Source organism: Thalia democratica, chromosome 5 (genome assembly GCF_965202585.1).
Source record: "Thalia democratica chromosome 5, ktThaDemo2.hap1.1, whole genome shotgun sequence".
Taxonomy (NCBI): domain Eukaryota; kingdom Metazoa; phylum Chordata; class Thaliacea; order Salpida; family Salpidae; genus Thalia; species Thalia democratica.
Genome location: NC_139169.1, coordinates 43,525,591 through 43,544,369, shown reverse-complemented (window position 1 = coordinate 43,544,369; position 18,779 = coordinate 43,525,591). Strand labels below are relative to the sequence as shown.

The window sequence follows — 18,779 nt, the reverse complement described above, 5'->3', positions numbered from 1 at the left end:
TAAGTGAGAGAAAATTACTACACTTTAGTAAATTTTAAAACTTAATATACTATAGTCATATCTCAAAAAATAGTTAATTTTTTAATAAAATATGCTCTTGTAGGTCTAATTAATAAAACTATGATGGTAAAATATTTATGCTTTTTAATTTTTATAAAAAGTGGTAATTAATAGTTACTCAGAACTATTGAAATTTGAATAATTTTAATTAGAATTGTCAGTACTTGTTAAATATTTATTAATTATTTGAGTCTTCCACCTGAAGCCTTCCAACATTTTACCTATATTTATCAATCTACTAATTTCTGTTTTTTTTTTTACAATAACATAGTTTTAATAACTTTTATAACTTATTAGCTTTTAATAAACTTTAAAACCAGCAAACTTGAAGCAGGTTGATGGTGAGTTCGTGTGACAAGTAGGTTTCACCGCTTTTCACATCCGGGTTGTTAGATCCGAATCTGATGTTCGTCTTGTCAGATATCACCGCCTTCAAATCCTGGAACCCTGAAAAAAACCTTGAAAAAAACTTTCTCACTTGAGAAAACAAAACAACAAAAAAGATTTATAAGAAGTTTTTAAAACGACAGTTGTACGGCTTTATTAAACAATTATAATCAAAAAAGTTTTACTTTATAAACTGTATCAAACAAAAATATTTTATACTCGTTTAGATGATTCACTTAATTATGTAAAGTTGAGCCTATAAACTTTAAACAATAAGTAGCTGTCAAATTTGCGCGAGGGCACAAAATTACACGAAGGGTCACTTTTGCATGAGCAGATAATTTTGCACGGTTGAATTTTTTTTTTTATTAATTTCTATTTTTCTTTTTTAATTCTTTTTTTTTTTTACTATCACTTTTACCAGTAGCTTTTTTTTATAAATTTATTTTATTCTATTAATTTTTTTAATAATAATTTTTATTAGTTATTTTTCTATTATTATTTTTACTATCACTGCTACCTCTAACCCTTACCCTCAGTCAGAAACTTTTTTTTTTTTTTTTTTTTTTAATAAATTTCTCTTTTAGTAATTTTTTCCTTAATTATATATATATACATATATAGCAGTAAAATACACAAAATAAACTTTTGCTTGGGACAGCTGTTTCTGCGTTTAAAACGCGTCTTCAGCCAAGTTTTATTCAATGAAAAGCAAACTTGTAAGTACAGCAATAAAATTATACAAAGTTAGGTATTACGTAATAATAGATAGTTGATTTTAGACAAAATTATTAACATAGTTTTTAGATAAATTGTTTATGATAATGTATGCAGCCAGTTTGTAATTCGTTTCTTTTGTTTAGAGATTCTGATTTATTAACTTTTAAAATTTCGATTTTTTCCTCATTACACAACTTACATCCGTTTTTTAAACTATATTTATTTTTCGTTCTTGTTAATATTTCCCACTGAATTTTAAAATTAACTTCGTTATTTTTTATTTTTCAAATGTACTGCGATAAAGTTGTCGTATTTTTATGTTTTTCGTGTTTGAAGCTGTACTTGTGCTTTGTGTAGCGATTCTTGAACGATATTCCAGTCAATCCAACATAAAACTTGGTCTGGTTTTCAGTTATGACTGTAACTTTATATATAATATTTTCCATTAAGCAACTTCCATTTACCGGGCATTCTTGTTTTTTGCAGTCACACATTCGCCTCTCTTTGTCCTGCGTGTCTAACATCTTTCAATTGTGTGCCATTATAAGTTGTTTCATGTTTGGCATGCAGAAGTAGGACACTTTTAGTGTCTTCCTGTTAAAAAGTTTACAATATGGATGGTTTTCAGTAAAGTTATTCTCCACAATCTCTAGGAAGCGCTTCCCAACCCGTGTTGCCACACTTTAGCAGAATGGAGCGTTGAAATATAGAATACTTCTTCTCCTTCTTTTCTTGTTCTTACCCTTCTCGCTTTTGTGGCTATAGGCTAACTCGTGATCGTACCCACTTTCTCTTATAGCTTCCTAGTATTGTTGGGTTGTTTCCTTAAAAATGCTTTGACTGCTAGAAATCTTCTGGAGGCGCTTATTCACTGCCACCGGTATGTGTTTTAACACATGCTCTAGATGGTTTGACTTACTATTCACATAAACCGTATGCGCATTTGGTTTTCTATACGGCATATGACTTTCATTTTGAAGGTCTAAAGTAACATCTAAGAAGTCTGTTACAAACAGATTGGCTTCGATGGTGACATCAAAACCAATGTTTTAAAAGACTTTTCTTAGATGTTTGACTTTTCTCTCCATATCTGGTCCCGGTAGAATGTCCACCACTGCTAAACCATCGTCACGGTATATACCAAAGTTACCATCTCTAAAAATCTTTTCCTTCTTCAATATATCTAAAATATATAGGCCAACCAGTTCGCAAATTTCTGCTCCATGAAAGTTTTCCATTGGTACATCAAAACTGTTCTTGTTATGCTTTTTCGACCATGGTTCACCCTCGTGGAACAGTACTGATTTACAGCAATGTCTGATTAGCTCTTTTTCATTTTCCGTGATTTTAGTTAGGCCTGCAGCAAATTTGAAAGAGTTTTCCAAAATTGATGCTGATATTGCTGGATAAAAGCTCACTATATCAAATTTGATAAACCTTGAAGTTGATTTATTGCTTAAGTTATTGAACCAGTTCAATACCTCATAAGTATTTTTCCATTGTATTAAATTACTTTTTGTTCTTATAAAATTGTTGATCTTATCTAAATTTGTTTTTGCAGGTTTGCCAATAAAAGTTTTTGCCGGATTAATTATTCTAGAACTTAGTTTAGTTGGGAAGTTTGGTTTATGATCTTTTAAAGTAATGTAACATTGTTGTTGAGAAAGTTTGGGAATTTTACCTTTTATTTTGTTTTTCAAAACTATTTCCTTTGCTTCATTATTAATTTTTTCGATGAGACTTTTTTCCGATTTTTTGTATGTAGATGTGATGTTTTCTGTAATTAATTTCTTAAACTTATCCGGACTAATTTTGTATAGGCTGTGAGATTTATCTGCAAAAACAAAAACTTTTTTGGTGGACCTTATTTCCTTTAAGTCTTTGTTAAGTTTGCGGGTAAAAGAATTTTGGTATTTTCGGAATTTTAAATTATTTATTAACTCGTAAAGGTCGTTTTCAAAATTTGTCAAAAGTTTATCCTCGGGAGCTCGTTTTTTTGTTGGAAATAAGCCGTCATAATCTGAAACTTTAGCTTCTGTTTTTTATCTCTTAAATGGAATGCTTTCCATCTCATTTTAGTTATCAGTTTATCTACTTTTTCGTACATTTTAATTTTGAACTCTTTATTACTACTACTTATTGGTATGCTCTTTAATAAATGATTGAAGTTTATAGGTCTCAAGTCGTGTATACTTTTAATCATCTTTAAAACTTTAGAGACTCAGCTTAATTAAAAAAGCGAGAAACTTCTTACTTGTTTTTTGAAGTCTGTTGATGGTGAGAGAGGCTCTCCACTTTTCGTAGGTGCCAAATATAAAATTAAAATACACAAAATAAACTTTTGCTTGGGACAGCTGTTTCTGCGTTTAATACGCGTCTTCAGCCAAGTTTTATTCAATGAAAAGCAAACTTGTAAGTACAGCAATAAAATTATACAAAATTAGGTATTACGTATGTACATATATATATATATATATACATAAAAGATTTATTTCAAGATGTAAAACTTAAAAGATTCGAGTTTCGTGCTTATGCACTCATCAGCTTCAAAACAAGTTCAAAATAAGTTTAAAATGCATAAGCACGAAACTCGAGTAATTAAGTTTTACATCTTGAAATAAACCTTTTTTATTACTAAAGCCCTTAAGGTGGGCTCAGTGTGAAAGATTTGATTTATCAAGTTAAATAATTTAATTCTATATATATATATATATAAATATAATTTATTGAAATGACGATTTTAAAAATGCTGGAACATATGTTTCATAAAGACAAAAAAGATTGTCTCCAATCTTCAGCCAGTTCAAATTTAAAATAAAAAGCACTTTGGTAAACAAAGATGCAAAAGTTTACAAAAAGAACAATATGACGTAAGAATTGAACATTGTACATTACAAATATTCAGTACAAAAATCGATCTACCATCTAATTAATCAAACAACTAAAATTAACGAAAACAACAGTTAATTGACTATAAAATACTTCAAAATTTGTTGTATTTTAAAAGGAGCTTTTTCATATGTCGACAAGACGATATGAATTCACTCCTTTTATTTAAACAACCTTCCTTTTTTAACGCATACATAACGGCTGTTGATTCTTTTAAGCACAGCCTACAAACAGGGTTGTTACCATCTGCTATTGGCTGTGCTCTTTTTAACACCTCCCAAGTTAATTTAAAATCAATGTTTAAGTCACATCATCAAAGGATTTTAAACAAAAGTAATTTTATCAAAAATCAGTGTAATTGCGCTGGTGGCTGTAAATATAATTTGAAGGGGGGCAATTGCCGGTCAGAGAACATTATTTACAAGGCAACAGTTTATTCTGACCTTGGAAAGAAGTTCTACATCGGTTTATGCTCCACTCAATTCAGATTTCGGTATGCTAACCATAAAAAATCCTTTAAAGGTGGTGTATACGAAAATGAAACTGAGCTTTTGAAGTATGTTTGCGGCCTTAAGCGCAAAAACATTGATTTTAAATTAACTTGGGAGGTGATAAAAAGAGCACAGCCAATAGCAGATGGTAACAACCCTGTTTGTAGGCTGTGATTAAAAGAATCAACAGCCGTTATGTATGCGTTAAAAAAGGAAGGTTGTTTAAATAAAAGGAGTGAATTCATATCGTCTTGTCGACATATGAAAAAGCTCCTTTTAAAATACAACAAATTTTGAAGTATATTATAGTCAATTAACTGTTGTTTTCGTTAATTTTAGTTGTTTGATTAATTAGATGGTAGATCGATTTTTGTACTGAATATTTGTAATGTACAATGTTCAATTCTTACGTCATATTGTTCTTTTTGTAAACTTTTGCATCTTTGTTTACCAAAGTGCTTTTTATTTTAAATTTGAACTGGCTAAAGATTAGAGACAATCTTTTTTGTCTTTATGAAACATATGTTCCAGCATTTTCAAAATCGTCATTTCAATAAATTATTTAAAAGCCCTTCAAGTGGGCTCAGTAGAAGGTGTTTAAGTTTGAATATTAACCTTATTTTATATATATATATAAATCTATATATTAAAGGTTTTATAACAAGTTCTGATCGGTAGTGCTCGACAAATTAAATTGGAGCTGAAAATTTATCTAATTATATAAAAACTATAATTTAAACAGCTGTTTCACACATTGAAATGTAAAGTTTCATGTGATCGTCAGTAAGTTACAGTTTATTATAATAGTGAACAGAAATTTCGATTTTAAAATTTTTATAATAATTGTGACGTAGTAATGGTACAGTTTATTGTACGATTAGCTGAATTTGAAATACGCTGTGAATGTATTTTATGCTTTTTAGGAAAGTTTAAGAAGGTTATTTTGAAAAAATGTTTTAAGCTATTAGAAAAAAAATTTTAGACTGTTGGGAAAAATGTTATAAAATACTCGTGTTTGCCGCATCGATTTTATTTTGTTTTAATATTTAGTTGGTTTTAATTTTGTTAAAAAAGTATTTTTGATAATGGATGCATTTGTTTTGTCTTTCGCTTTTCTTGTTTAGTGTTACGTTCTTATCTGATTTTTCGATTTCTATTTTTTCTAAGTTACAAAGTTTGCAGCCGAATTTAGTATTGAATTTTAATTTTGTCCTGTTTAATATTTCCCATTTAATTTTGTAGTCTGTATTGTTATCTTTTAAGTTCCATATGTAATTCGCTAGTTTCCTTTAAACAAAGATACAGAAACCACAAATCATCATTCAACAATATTAACAAAAGACACACAACAGAACTAGCGAATTACATATGGAACTTAAATTTGATTATTAAAAATCAGATAAGAACGTAACACTAAACAAGAAAAGCGTAAGACAAAACATATGCATCCATTATCAAAAATACTTTTTTAACAAAATTAAAACCAACTAAATATTAAAACAAAATAAAATCGAAGCGGCAAACACGAGTATTTTATAACATTTTTCCCTACAGCCTAAAAAATTTTTTCTAATAGGTTAAAACATTTTTCCAAAATAACCTTCTTAAACTTTCCTAAAAATCATAAAATAACATTCACAGCGTATTTCAAATTCAGCTAATCGTACAATAAACTGTACCATTACTACGTCACAATTATTAAAAAAATTTAAAATCGAAATTTCTGTTCACTATTATAATAAACTGTAACTTACTGATGATCACATGAAATTTTACATTTCAATGTGTGAAACAGCTGTTTAAATTATAGTTTTTATATAATTAGATAAATATAAATCTATATATATATATATACAATTCGGTTGTTTTTTACTCTCGTGCAAAATTCACCCTTGGTGAAATTTGTCTTCGTGCAATTTTGTCTTCGTGAAATTTAGTCCCCTTGGGCAATTTAGTAACCACGTGCAATTTTGACCCGTTCCCTTAAATAATAACTAGTTAAAAGAACAACTTTACAAACTTAACTAAACACAACTAACACCTTAACTTTTAAGGAAAGAAAAAAAGATTCAAAAATTAAATGTGTAACAAAATTACCTAAAACGTTTTTCTTTAATTTTTAGTAATAATACATTATTAAGCTAAATTAAAAACCTATTTGGGAAATATTGTCTGATATTACTTTCTAGAAGACAAACTACCTGACTGCATAGGCTTTTTAGTGTGATTTTTAGAATCATAGAACCTCTGGAGTATAAAAGTTGCCTTATCGGTGAGAAATTTCTCTTCTTTGTCCATGTAATTTCCCAAAAATGGCTAAATTAAAATTAAAATTATTTTTTAAAACCACAAAAGTCTTTATGACTGTACTACTACACTGGTAAAGTTATTGACGCAAGAAAAAATACTTTTACTTTTTAACTGAGTTTTATTTTGCTTATCGCTTCAGTGCAATGTTTTTACTTTAAAGTTATTTAAAACACAACAAGTAAAAACTTCAAATTTTTGATTTAACAATAAAAAAAGTTTGTGATTTTTGCAACATATATTTAAAATTTACCATTCAAATCTACTTTTTTACAAATTAAATAGGTAGTATAGTCTTTTTTTCAAATTTATACTGGTACTTATATTAAAAGCTTCATGTATTAAGTAATTCTACTATACTTTAACGTTTAGTTTTTTCTTCAAACACTTTTTCGCTAAAAAAGATCGTCAGTGCTTATAAAACTAAAAATTCTGAAAAAATATATATATATCTAAAAGTCATGGAAAATGGTTTGTTACTTAAGAAATTAGTCAAAATGTTGATAAAAACAAAAACAAAAGTAAGCAATACAAATCAAAATCTTATCTTAAACTGAAAGTTAAGTAGCTAATTTAGTAATAAATGATAAAATTGTAATTTTTAAAACCAGAGATGTAAGTTAGGTGCTATGTGACTATAAAATTAATTATTGATAAACATGCGTTTTCAAGGTTTAAGGATTTAAACATAAATTGTTTGTTATAAGGAATAACAGGCTCTTAGAGCAAAACATTGTTTTCAGAGTAGAATTATTTTTAAATAAATATTATATTTGCTCTCCTTTTAGAAGTAAATATATTAAATTATTTATTCACATTCGAATGATCAGTAAAATACTTTTCATAGAACATAATCTTTTGTAAAAAAAAATTTAATTATGTATAAGCATCTTCAAAAAAATTGTATAAGTTTACTTGCACTATTTTATTTGAAAAACTTTAAGTATGTTAAACAATAATTTTCTTCTAAAACTTTAATTCTATCAATTTTATACTTTAATTTTTTTAAATGTATAGTTCTGTTAAAAAAACACATATTTTTTTCAATTTGAGCTTTCACGATAAAAATTAACACATTTGAAAAAAAATCATACTATTAAGCTAAAATTATCTTATACAAATAATTTAAAATTAGTGAGATTTTTTCTAGTTAAAAAATAACTTATAAAAAGCTTTAAAGTTAGTGAAAACATTAGCAGAAAATAATTATTAAATGAACTAGCACCATTTAGTTTGCAGAACCTATAAAAACATTATATGGTTTTTGACTTTGATCTATATACCTGAAATCCAACATACTAAAAAAGAAAGATAAATTTATTTTGCTCTATATAAATCATTTAAAAAAAAAAAAATTCTTATTAGTTGAAAAAGCTAAAAACTTGCTGGTTATCAAGCTTAAACACCTAACCAAAGTAGCATCATTATAAAAAAGGGTTTACTTTAATTTCTAACTCGCTATCATTTCTAACCCGATCATTTCTAACCCGACCAATTCTAACCCAATCACTTCTAACCCAATCACTTCTAACCCAATCACTTCTAATCCGACCACTTCTAATCCGATCACTTCTAACCCGATCACTTTTAACCCGATTACTTCTAACCCGATCACTTCTAACCCGATCATTTTTAACCCGGTCACTTCTAACCCGATCATTTCTAACAAGATCATTTCTAACCCGATTTAATCCAATCATTTCTAACACGATCATTTCTAACACGATCATTTCTAACCCGATAATTTCTAACCCAATCGTTTCTAACCCGACAATTATTAACCCCATCTGTATTAATATGTTTGTTTACTAATATTTTAAAATAAGGGTTTGTTTTAAGTACAAAATAATCCCAACAAAGTTGTTTTTTAATAAAATTTTGTTTATTTTGTTGAAAATAAAACTTAATGTTCAGAAAGCTTTTGTAAAAACTTAACTTTTTATATTCATTGCTATTGGATGTTTGTTATCCTACGCTAGACCCAGGCATCAAAACCTGGGCCACTTAAACTGAATGACACTTAACAAAGAGACGAAAATTTATATACCTTAAAATCAAAAACTACAGTTTAATCTAATATTTATAGATTAACAGCAAAAGAAATCAACACTTTAGTATGTAACTAATTGACTTATTTAAGATTTGAAGGAGAAGGTTTTTAACAAATTTGGTTTTAACTTCATAACAAGCAAGTTTAATATCAATTATTTCATCGATCAGTACCAAACACAACTGCACAATATTTTAATTTAGAATTAACTTTCAATATCTTTTCAACAAAAAAATCTTCTATTGAAAATTCAGCAACACATATTGAGACGATTTAGTAAATTATTTCAATGATTTTAGTGCAGCAATCAGCAAACTAGTCTGAATCACGCACTTCTTCATTAAAATAAGGTTCATGGTTACTTTTATAAAATTCATTTAGAACATACTAGAATGTCAGAATTCAAACAACCTACAAAAGTTCATGATTAAAAAATTTTCTTGTTCAAACATCAACCGGATATACACTTCCTGACTTTTAGAATAAGGTTCTGTACATTTGTGCAAGCGTTTAGTATTTCATTGTTTTTTTATAAATTACTTTTGTCGCTTTGCCAAAGCATAATCGATACAACTAAAATAAACAATATTGGAATTTAGGTATTCACAATTGTAAAAAAATCAGTTATTTAAGTGCATTGACTAACCACTATATTAAAAATTTAAAGTCCAAAGCACATTAAGAATACAGGTCAAATAAATATATACCGAAAATATTGAAAAACGGTTTATTATTTACAGAGGAAAGGCGCTGCTAATAAAACGAACTATAGAATGAACCAAATTCTACATATTAAATCAATGGTTTATAAGTTAAAAATACATGTCAAACTACTGATAGTTTCTAATATAAAGTATCTTATCTTAATCAAGTAAACTTTAATCAAAATTATTCAAAAAATTTGTTTTGTTTGAAAGCAAATTCCACATTTAAACTGAAAGATAATTATGACTGCATGAATTTTTTGATTTGTTTTCGTGGTAATTAATTATTTTGATAAGGTTCAAAAATGGCTTATAAATTAATCTAGTTAATTAGTTTTAAAAAGCATTAGGAAAAGTATAAGTCTTTTGAATTCTAAAAATTAAATATTAAGTTTTGATAGTCGTCAATGTAAGAAATATAATGAGTTTTGCAGCCTTTAAAGACTACTCCGTACTTTTTCTTTGAAGAGACCCTATATGGTTAATATATATTTTTCAAGTATGGAGACCAGATTGGCAAGTTGCATTCAAATTTAGGGCAAACTAATATAACATACAACTTTTTAAGAATATTAACATCAGAATATATGAAACTTGAAATAATACAGTTAGTAAAATTTAGTAATCGTAATTAGTATGGTGATTTCATTTAAAATTATCATTATTAAATACTAAGTTCTTAAAATGAAAGTGTATACTATTTAATAAGTCAAAAGTAGAATTAGACGTTTTTTTTAACATTTAGAACCTGTCATTTACTAGAACTTAAATTTAATTTTCTTTTTTTACGTAATGGTAAATTATATTTAAATATTAAATAAGATATATTATAAAACAAACTTAACTAGAAAAGTTAAGTGTCGAAAATTTATTTTTTTTTTTTTTTTTTCTTTCAAAATATAATGTATATAAAGCAAAATAAGCTTACATTTATCATGAAAATTTAAAAGTTTTCAAAATTTAAAATTGCAAAAACAGTTTCTAACATTTAATAGTAGAAACTTCTTTAAAAAAGTTCTTGATATCTTTTAAACGTTATTGTATCACAGGTTTCCAAAAACACAAAAACTTTAGATTATTTAGCGATAATTAAATATGAAATAAGTTATTTGATTAATTTATATAACTTATAGACTTATAATAACATAAAAAAAATTGTTTGTATTGTGAAATTCTAATATATGTTTTAACTTTTAATGAAGAAAAAATTTTGACATTTATAGAAATTTAGAGGTGCAAAAAAACACCGATAATAAAGTCAATAGACTTCAAGCTGGCTTTACTGTAAAGAATAAAAAGTAAATATGTTGCGTGTAATAATCGTCTAAAAAATAGTTTATTAAAGAAAACAAAGAACTTGATGGAGTTTTTATAAACGTCTGCTCCTAGTTATACTTAACTTAACTATAATAATTTATTACTCTATTTCAAAATGTTTTTGCAGTATCTAATTCTTTTTTAATTACGTTATTTCAACTGTTCATAAAAAAGTAAATTTTAAAGAAATTGTTGTCATCTAAAATACTAATTTAAGTCGTAATTGAAACATTTTGTATATTATATAGATTTAAGTGAAGGTTTTAAAGAAGATTACCTGGGCGAGATTTGATTAACCTCGGACTTTTTATATAAATAAACATGTCTGTTTAATTATCAGCGACTTTTTTTGCTATAGGACTAAGTAGGAATCTATTAATGATGTGAAATCAATACGATCTATCGACGTAACATACTTTTGCAGTTTGTTAAATGACATAACTGTTTTAATATATAGGTTATACCTAAAAAAATTTATACTAATAATGGTTTTACGTAACACATTAAAATCATAATGTTTTAAAAAAGCTAAAAATAAAATATAAAAATTTTAATAACTTTACTATGACTAGTTTGATTTTGCATGAAATCCAGATTAAAAAATAAAAATAAAATAAACAAGTAGAATGGATTTGAAACGATCGGGTTAGATATGGTCGGGTTAGAAATTATTGGGTTAAATTGGGTTAGAAATGATTTTGTTAGAAATGATCGGATTAGAAGTTATTGGGTTAGAAGTGATTGGATTAGAAATGATCGGGTTAGAAGTGATCGGGTTAGAAATGATAGCGGGTTAGAAATGATCGGCTCCCAAAAGAAAACACTTTAAAAAAAAAAAAAAATTTCTTAGACAAGTACTACCTCAAAGCTTAGACTAACTAAAAACAGCAAGGGATCTTGATATTAAAGCACTCTAATACGCATAAACAGAAGTCTTAGAAGGTAACCTGACCAAAATAATTCTTTACAATTGGTGCTAATATTGTATTTTAGTTTTATAAGCGTAGATACAAAATACAAGAAATAGCTAAGATGTTTAAGCAAACTATTTTACTTAATATTTAGTTTTGTAAGTTTTGATTCAGTTGTCAATAAACACAACAGATAAAATTTTATAACTAGTATTAAAATATTTCAAATAGATACTTACTCTATCACTTTAAAATTTATTAGGAATTTAAATAAAATAACCGCGTTTTTTATGACTGCAATAAGCACAGTTATAAAAGATAAAAATACTTTTTTATATACGATTATTTAAAATATGTAATTATATTGTTCAACAAAAATAAGCAATAGTGAAAGACGTTTAAGCTTACAAAGTCAACATAGTTTTTACATAAAAATTTATAATTGACAAACAACCTCAAAAATTCCTTTTGTTAATTTTCGAAGAAAATTCGAATCAGAACCAATATTGAATTGGGAAATTTTGTTAGAAAGATCGGTTGTTTTGCCGTACAAAATTTGCAAAGTTTGTAAGAACCTGTAAAATTTATTGATATCAACAGTACAATACTGTAAATAAACATACACTGTATTTTTAACAAAAACAAGTCTTTAACGCTATTTTGAGTAGTTATAAATAAGTGCAATAAAAATATTTGAAAAAGTTATCTAAATAAGGAAAATACAACCTAATATATTTGAAGTAGTATAGGTTATAGAATTTTAAACTCTTATATATACCAAAGTTTTTAAAACTATTTAGATTAGGTATGATTAGAATATTTTTTCATTATTTTCAATTTTTCAAAATAATCTTACATCTTTGTTATTTATTTTAATACAAATTTTATCATTTTGAACTTAAATCAAAAGCTAATTTCCTTTTTCTTTTCGAAATGAATTTTAATTTTTTTTTAGTTATTATAGCTTATATTTTAGTGAAAAATTGTTCGTAAATATTTCAAATTGTTTATTTGTTAATAAATCAAAAGTTATTTAACTTTAACATCATTATTTTATTCTTGAAGCATTTTTTTAAACAAACTTGTTGACATCGTTTTTATTTTTTAGTTTAATTATTTAACTTCATTTATGAGCTTTTTAACGATATTCATATTCAATATATATAATATATAAACTGACTTTTCAGTATTATCTTGCTTTTCTTCGAGTTTGTTGTGTATATAACTATTCAGCTTAGAGTGATAAATTTTTTGCACCAACTTTCCCAGAACTTGCTCAGGAGTGGAAAAAGTTTCGATAATCAACTAAAAAACAAAGTATACATATAAAGCTTTGTTTATTTCAGAAAAATATTACTAAGTTATTTCTTTTCAATACTATTTTAAAACTCTTTAGATAATGCCAAAGCTTTCATTATTAATAGAAATGTATAAAAATACTATTTATTGTTTTAACACTAAAATATATATTGCTAACTTTGAATTTAAATAAAAGTATTTGAAAAAATAAAGTTAAGATTTACAACATAAATAAGAATATTTAACAATATTTAATATTCTTTTTAATAATTACAAAACTTACTAAATCTTAATCAGAATGCTTAAATTTTTGCAATTATAGAAGTTTTATAAAATTTTTTCAAATAACTTTAAGTAGCTTTATGTTACATTTTAATAAAGTTATTAATCATAGTAAAAATGTATATAATTTATAAAAATAGACTAAGAATATCTTAACACTTTTCATTTCATCATTTTCAGGTAATTGAAAAATATATTTTTAAAATTTGTGAGCTAACTTTTTAAAGTTTATAAAAATTCAGTTATAAAAAAATTGTCAATCTTTTTTAAGTTAAAGTTAGTACTTATTACGGCCATCATCAAACAAGTTTGAGATATTTCCCGCCATCAATAATAATTAATGAACTTCACCACACGACCATTAACAACAGTTCCTTGGGTTTGTGGGCTGCGTCAATTTTTCGTATTTTACCCACAAACGGTCGCTTCAGTGCTAATGGACTTAAGCCCGCTTGGTTATATCTCAACAGCGGTTTCTGGAGACTATGCCTGCCTGATGAGTCCTAATAAGGACAAAACCGATCGTAGGTTGCCTCGGATACTGTTGTTAATAGTCGTGTGGTGAAGTTCATTATTAATAAGTTAAAGTTATATAATATTTCTTTTTTAATTCTCTAATACTGAAAAACATATACTTTTGATCATAGACTAGTTTTAAAATACAAAACTACGATGTATTTTACAATAAATAGCTATCTGATTGTTGGAATACTGACTAAAGTATAATTCACATTTAACCTCATTCACAGAGGTTCAAGGTGAATTTTATTATAGCCAAAATCATATTGTAAACTTTAAACCAGAGAAAAAGTAATTTTATAAAATAAAAAGTAAAACTGGTTAAAGATTTAGCAATCAAAAAAAATGAAAGCTATATAAAAAAAACATACAGGGTTAACTTTTTTGCACAGATTAAATGACTCGTCAAAAATATCAGCTCTTGCTACGAAACCAGTGCTTATTGATTCGTTTATAAACGCCTCAATGCAATGTTGATAACCTGTAAGTAAAATCTAGTTTGAAAGTAACAAGGAAATATTTTAAAATCCATCATTTCAGTGTATTTCAAATGCATACAAACCAGATTTAATTGAGTTTTTTTTTAGACAAGTATTGTCTATCAAAATTAAATGCACAATAGCAATAATAGAAATAAATATAAAAAAACGAACAAAAACTTAACAATCACAATTAGCTTATAAAAATAAATAATTTAAAAATTATTTACATAATAAATATTGATAAAAATATAAATGTGAATAAAAAAGACTTCTCCGTCAAAAAGTTATTATAAACAAGTATAAATTAAAAGATTTGTTATTGAATTAATAAATAAATACATACAGTTTTTCTAAACCACCTATCTATTTTAAAGATAAAATTAAAAGAAGATGCATAACATTTAATTTTGTGTTAAGAACATTTTTTATTTTTACTATTGTAAAAATTACAGATATTATTTAAAATAATAATTATGAAAAGCGTTAAAACAAACCTTTAAATTGTGACAGCACAGAAGCTAGCTTCTTCATTTGTTCGCCGTCTGCAGACTTGTGTGCTTCTGTGAATTCTTCAAGCAAACAGTGTTCTATCTCGTGGTATTTGGACACTATCTTGCTTTTCACCTGCAATTACAATCAAACTTTCATCGAGCTGTACTTCTCATTGAAGACGCGTTTGAAGACTAAAAAACACGCATTGGTTATTAAATAAAATAAAAAAAGATAACAAACAGCGGAGAATCTGTTATAAGGTAATTCTTGTGCGATGAGATGCAACTTGTGTATGATGTCAGCCGCGTCGCTTTTCTTTCCAGGGTCAGTGAACAAGGGAGATGTAAAAGTTTCTGACAAAAACTCGTCGAAATATCTGCAAACGTTGTCAATAGTAATCAGTAATTCATAAAGTTCAGATAACTATTCAAAATATAAATTTAAGTGTTTGTTAACAAAAAATCCTAGTGAAACAAGTTCACAGGAATATATAATAATAACAAATTATACAATATCCTTCTTTTATTAAACTGACACATGTTGCTGTGTGTTAATGGATTAACACACTTCAACTGAGCTCTGTAAAAAAATAAATACTGCAAGGAAAGAATAGAAGCTAAAGTAGATGTATACATGTGTTTATTAAAATAAAAATAATTGCTATAGATTTTTAGAGATAATCGTTATTAATAGATAAAATACTAAATGTTAAAATAAAATTTTCTTAAATAAAATTTAGAACAGATCTACGGAGTCTATAAAACATTTACACACATAGAAAAAAAGCATGTTTAATTATTATATAGTGTTTATGTGAGTAGTAACTATAAACGAACTTTTGTTCCAAACTTTATTTTATTATTTATTTTATTCCAATATTTATTTTTATTTAACTTTATTTTATTTTACAAGTTTTTATTCCAATATTTATTTTTATTTAACTTTATTTTATTTTATAAGTTTTTGTTCCAATATTTATTTTTATTTAACTTTATTTTATTTTATTAGTTTTTATTCCAAACTTTGTTTTTAAACCATAAAGTTCGTTTATAGTTACTACTCACATAAACACTATACATAATTATACATGCTTCTTTTCTAATGTGTGTTAGTATTTTATAGACTCCGTAGATCTGTTCTTAAATTTATTTGAGAGCAGTGAAACGCCGTTAGTCGGAATAAAGTTTCGACACAAAAACATCTGTGGTATATATTCCGATAAGCTTAGCTTATCAGGATCTCCAAGATTTAACGCCTTTTAACGTTACATCTTATAATTACAAATATTATATAGTTTTATAACAACCGGATTTAACTTTAAGTATTTTATCTATTATTAACAATTAACCTCTAAAAATCTATAGCAATTATTTTCATTTTAATAAATACATGTATACATCTACTTTAGCTTCTATTCTTTCCTTACAGTATTTATTTTTTACAGAACTCAGTTGAAGTGTGTTAATCCGTTAACACACAGAAACATGTGTCAGTTTAATAATAAAAAGATACTGTATAATTTGTTATTATTAAAGTTCAAGTATTAATATTTTACCGAAAATATTTAAAAATTAAACAATTATTTTGAACAGTAAATTTTTACGGTTTAAACTTTCAAGCATTGTATCCACAAGTTAAAAATAAAAGAATTCAAATTTATTACAAAATATTTAAACTAAAAAATTTTAAGTGAAAATTTTGTAACTGCTTTAACAAAAAACCACTAATGAAGATTAACAATATATTAAAGATTTCAAATATCAAAAATATACTTTGTTAAGTTTATTTGTTGTAGTGAGAATCGTGCCTTAAAGATTTTATGCAAAAAATACAAAAAAAAAATTAGAACATGAATATCTACGAAGTAAATACACTTAATCTAATTTGTTCTAAATCTACAAGTATGTTTAAAAAAAGCTCTATACATATAGTTATGGGGGCTACTAAAAATTGTTAGTAAAAAAATCACATTTTTACAGGTTTTTAATAGTATTTGATTATTCAGAAATAGGTTTTATCTTAACTCCTTTATTTGAGTTTATTACTCAATTGTTTATTACTCAATATTATATATTATACGTAAATAAGAAACAAATTACATTTAAATATTTATAGAAAGAAAATTAGCATGTTTTACTTGGATTACAACTGCTACTAAATAACTACTTACCGAAAGTACTATTACTTCATGCTTAGATTATGTTCTTATTATATAGGAAAAGGTTGTAAAACATATTGTTTAGTAAAACGTAAAAATATGTTTAAATAAGCAATAAAAAATTGAGCACACTACAAGTCTTATATCAATAGAATTTCGTGATGTACTGTAAAACAGTACTTTTGTCATATAAATTATAACAATAAAACTGCATATTTATTGATTTTTTATTTTTGATTAAGTTATTTTTAGCTCTATTGTCTATATTAGTTGTATCTAGAAATCGGAATTGTTTTAGAGTTTCAATACCTTCAACACATTTTTTCCAATAAAACATCAGTAAGTAAAATACTTGAATTACAATATACATTGTAACATGTTAATCGACTATAAAATACTAACATTACTAAAAAGCTGACATACTAAAAAAGTACCTCATTAGTTTAAGAGCTTCAGCTGCGTGTGTTCTGGGAGTGTTCACTCCCTCCAGCTGGTCACCAAGGTGCACTACTTTCGTTGCCACGTAGTTTATTCTGTTTTCTAGCGACTAAAATATAAGTAATTTTTAGAGGCAGATTTTAATTTAATTTATAAAACTTCAAAATACTCAGCATATAGTAGCCATGAAAATCTGAATTTAACTTATTTTCTCTACAAAATTGTACTATTTTAAAAGGAATTAAACTTAAAAAACTGTTTACTATTATAGTACATATGAAAGAACCAAGGTGACAATTTTAAATGATAATAATTGACAGTTTTTAGTTGAACTTGTTTAATCACTATTCTTTGTTGAAATTAAAACTTTAAAATATTGAAATTTAACAAATCGTAAACAAGGAATTTTATAGATCGATGCAGGTAAACACACTGCATAAAAATGTTAAGTACATAACTTTTTGTAAATAACTTATTCAAAATAAACAATTGCTTATTTACTAACACAACAAAACCGAATATTTCAAATAAAACTAACTTGCAAGTGAGTGAAGGCAGTTTGGTTGCTTTTGTGAAGTTCTGTAACTTTAGCAACATGAGCTTGTTCCTCTCTCTGAGAATCTTCTTCCAGTCTCTTCACCTTCTTTTGAAGTTTTCCGTCCAGAACTTTCAATTCGTTAATATGCGCGATGAACTCATCATGCAATTTCTGAATGAAAATATTACACACTTTTCTTTCCCATTTAAATTATTTTCATTTATAAAATATGTATAAAATTAAACTACTTCAAAAAAATATATTTAGAAACAGTTGAAAATATGAAACTTTTTGTTTTAGTTTAGATATGTATAAATAACTTAAATCTTAATTAAAACTTATAAATAAAATATAACATATGATAACTTAAGTAAATATATATTAAATATACATTTTAAATAAACAAATTTTATTTGTTATAATTTTATATTTAAATAAAATGACAAGCATACATATTTTTCCAAAATAAGTTTTTTGTAACACTACTTAGTATCACAACAAATGTTTAACTACATTTTTTTAATTAATACGAATCGACTTAAACCACATTCAAATGTTTGAATGTTCAAACTAGTTTTACAGTGCTACAAACATAACATACCATTGGATCAAATCCTTTTTCTCCATCTTTCTTGCCACCACCTGGAGTTCTCCATGCTAACCTCTCAACATATTCTTCCACATCGAAAGGATCGTCAAAAAGTTCTGCTGATGCCATTTTTTGTTAAATACAAC

The 18,779-nt window shown here is 26.0% G+C and overlaps 1 protein-coding gene across 1 annotated transcript in view; it reads right to left on the bottom strand.

The window, feature by feature from the left end:
• LOC145837286 (exocyst complex component 5-like) overlaps window positions 1–18,779 on the bottom strand; it is a 27,577-nt gene extending 8,798 nt beyond the window's left edge. Inside the window, exons 1-10 of the mRNA XM_082945091.1 lie at window positions 18,646–18,779; window positions 18,045–18,215; window positions 17,503–17,615; window positions 15,151–15,286; window positions 14,913–15,042; window positions 14,308–14,417; window positions 13,017–13,141; window positions 12,291–12,411; window positions 6,749–6,863; window positions 386–507 (exon numbers count right to left, since the gene is read on the bottom strand). Of these exons, the coding sequence (XP_082801217.1) occupies window positions 386–507; window positions 6,749–6,863; window positions 12,291–12,411; window positions 13,017–13,141; window positions 14,308–14,417; window positions 14,913–15,042; window positions 15,151–15,286; window positions 17,503–17,615; window positions 18,045–18,215; window positions 18,646–18,762 (1,260 nt within the window). The 5' untranslated portion in view covers window positions 18,763–18,779. The remainder of the gene's footprint in view (window positions 1–385; window positions 508–6,748; window positions 6,864–12,290; window positions 12,412–13,016; window positions 13,142–14,307; window positions 14,418–14,912; window positions 15,043–15,150; window positions 15,287–17,502; window positions 17,616–18,044; window positions 18,216–18,645) is intronic.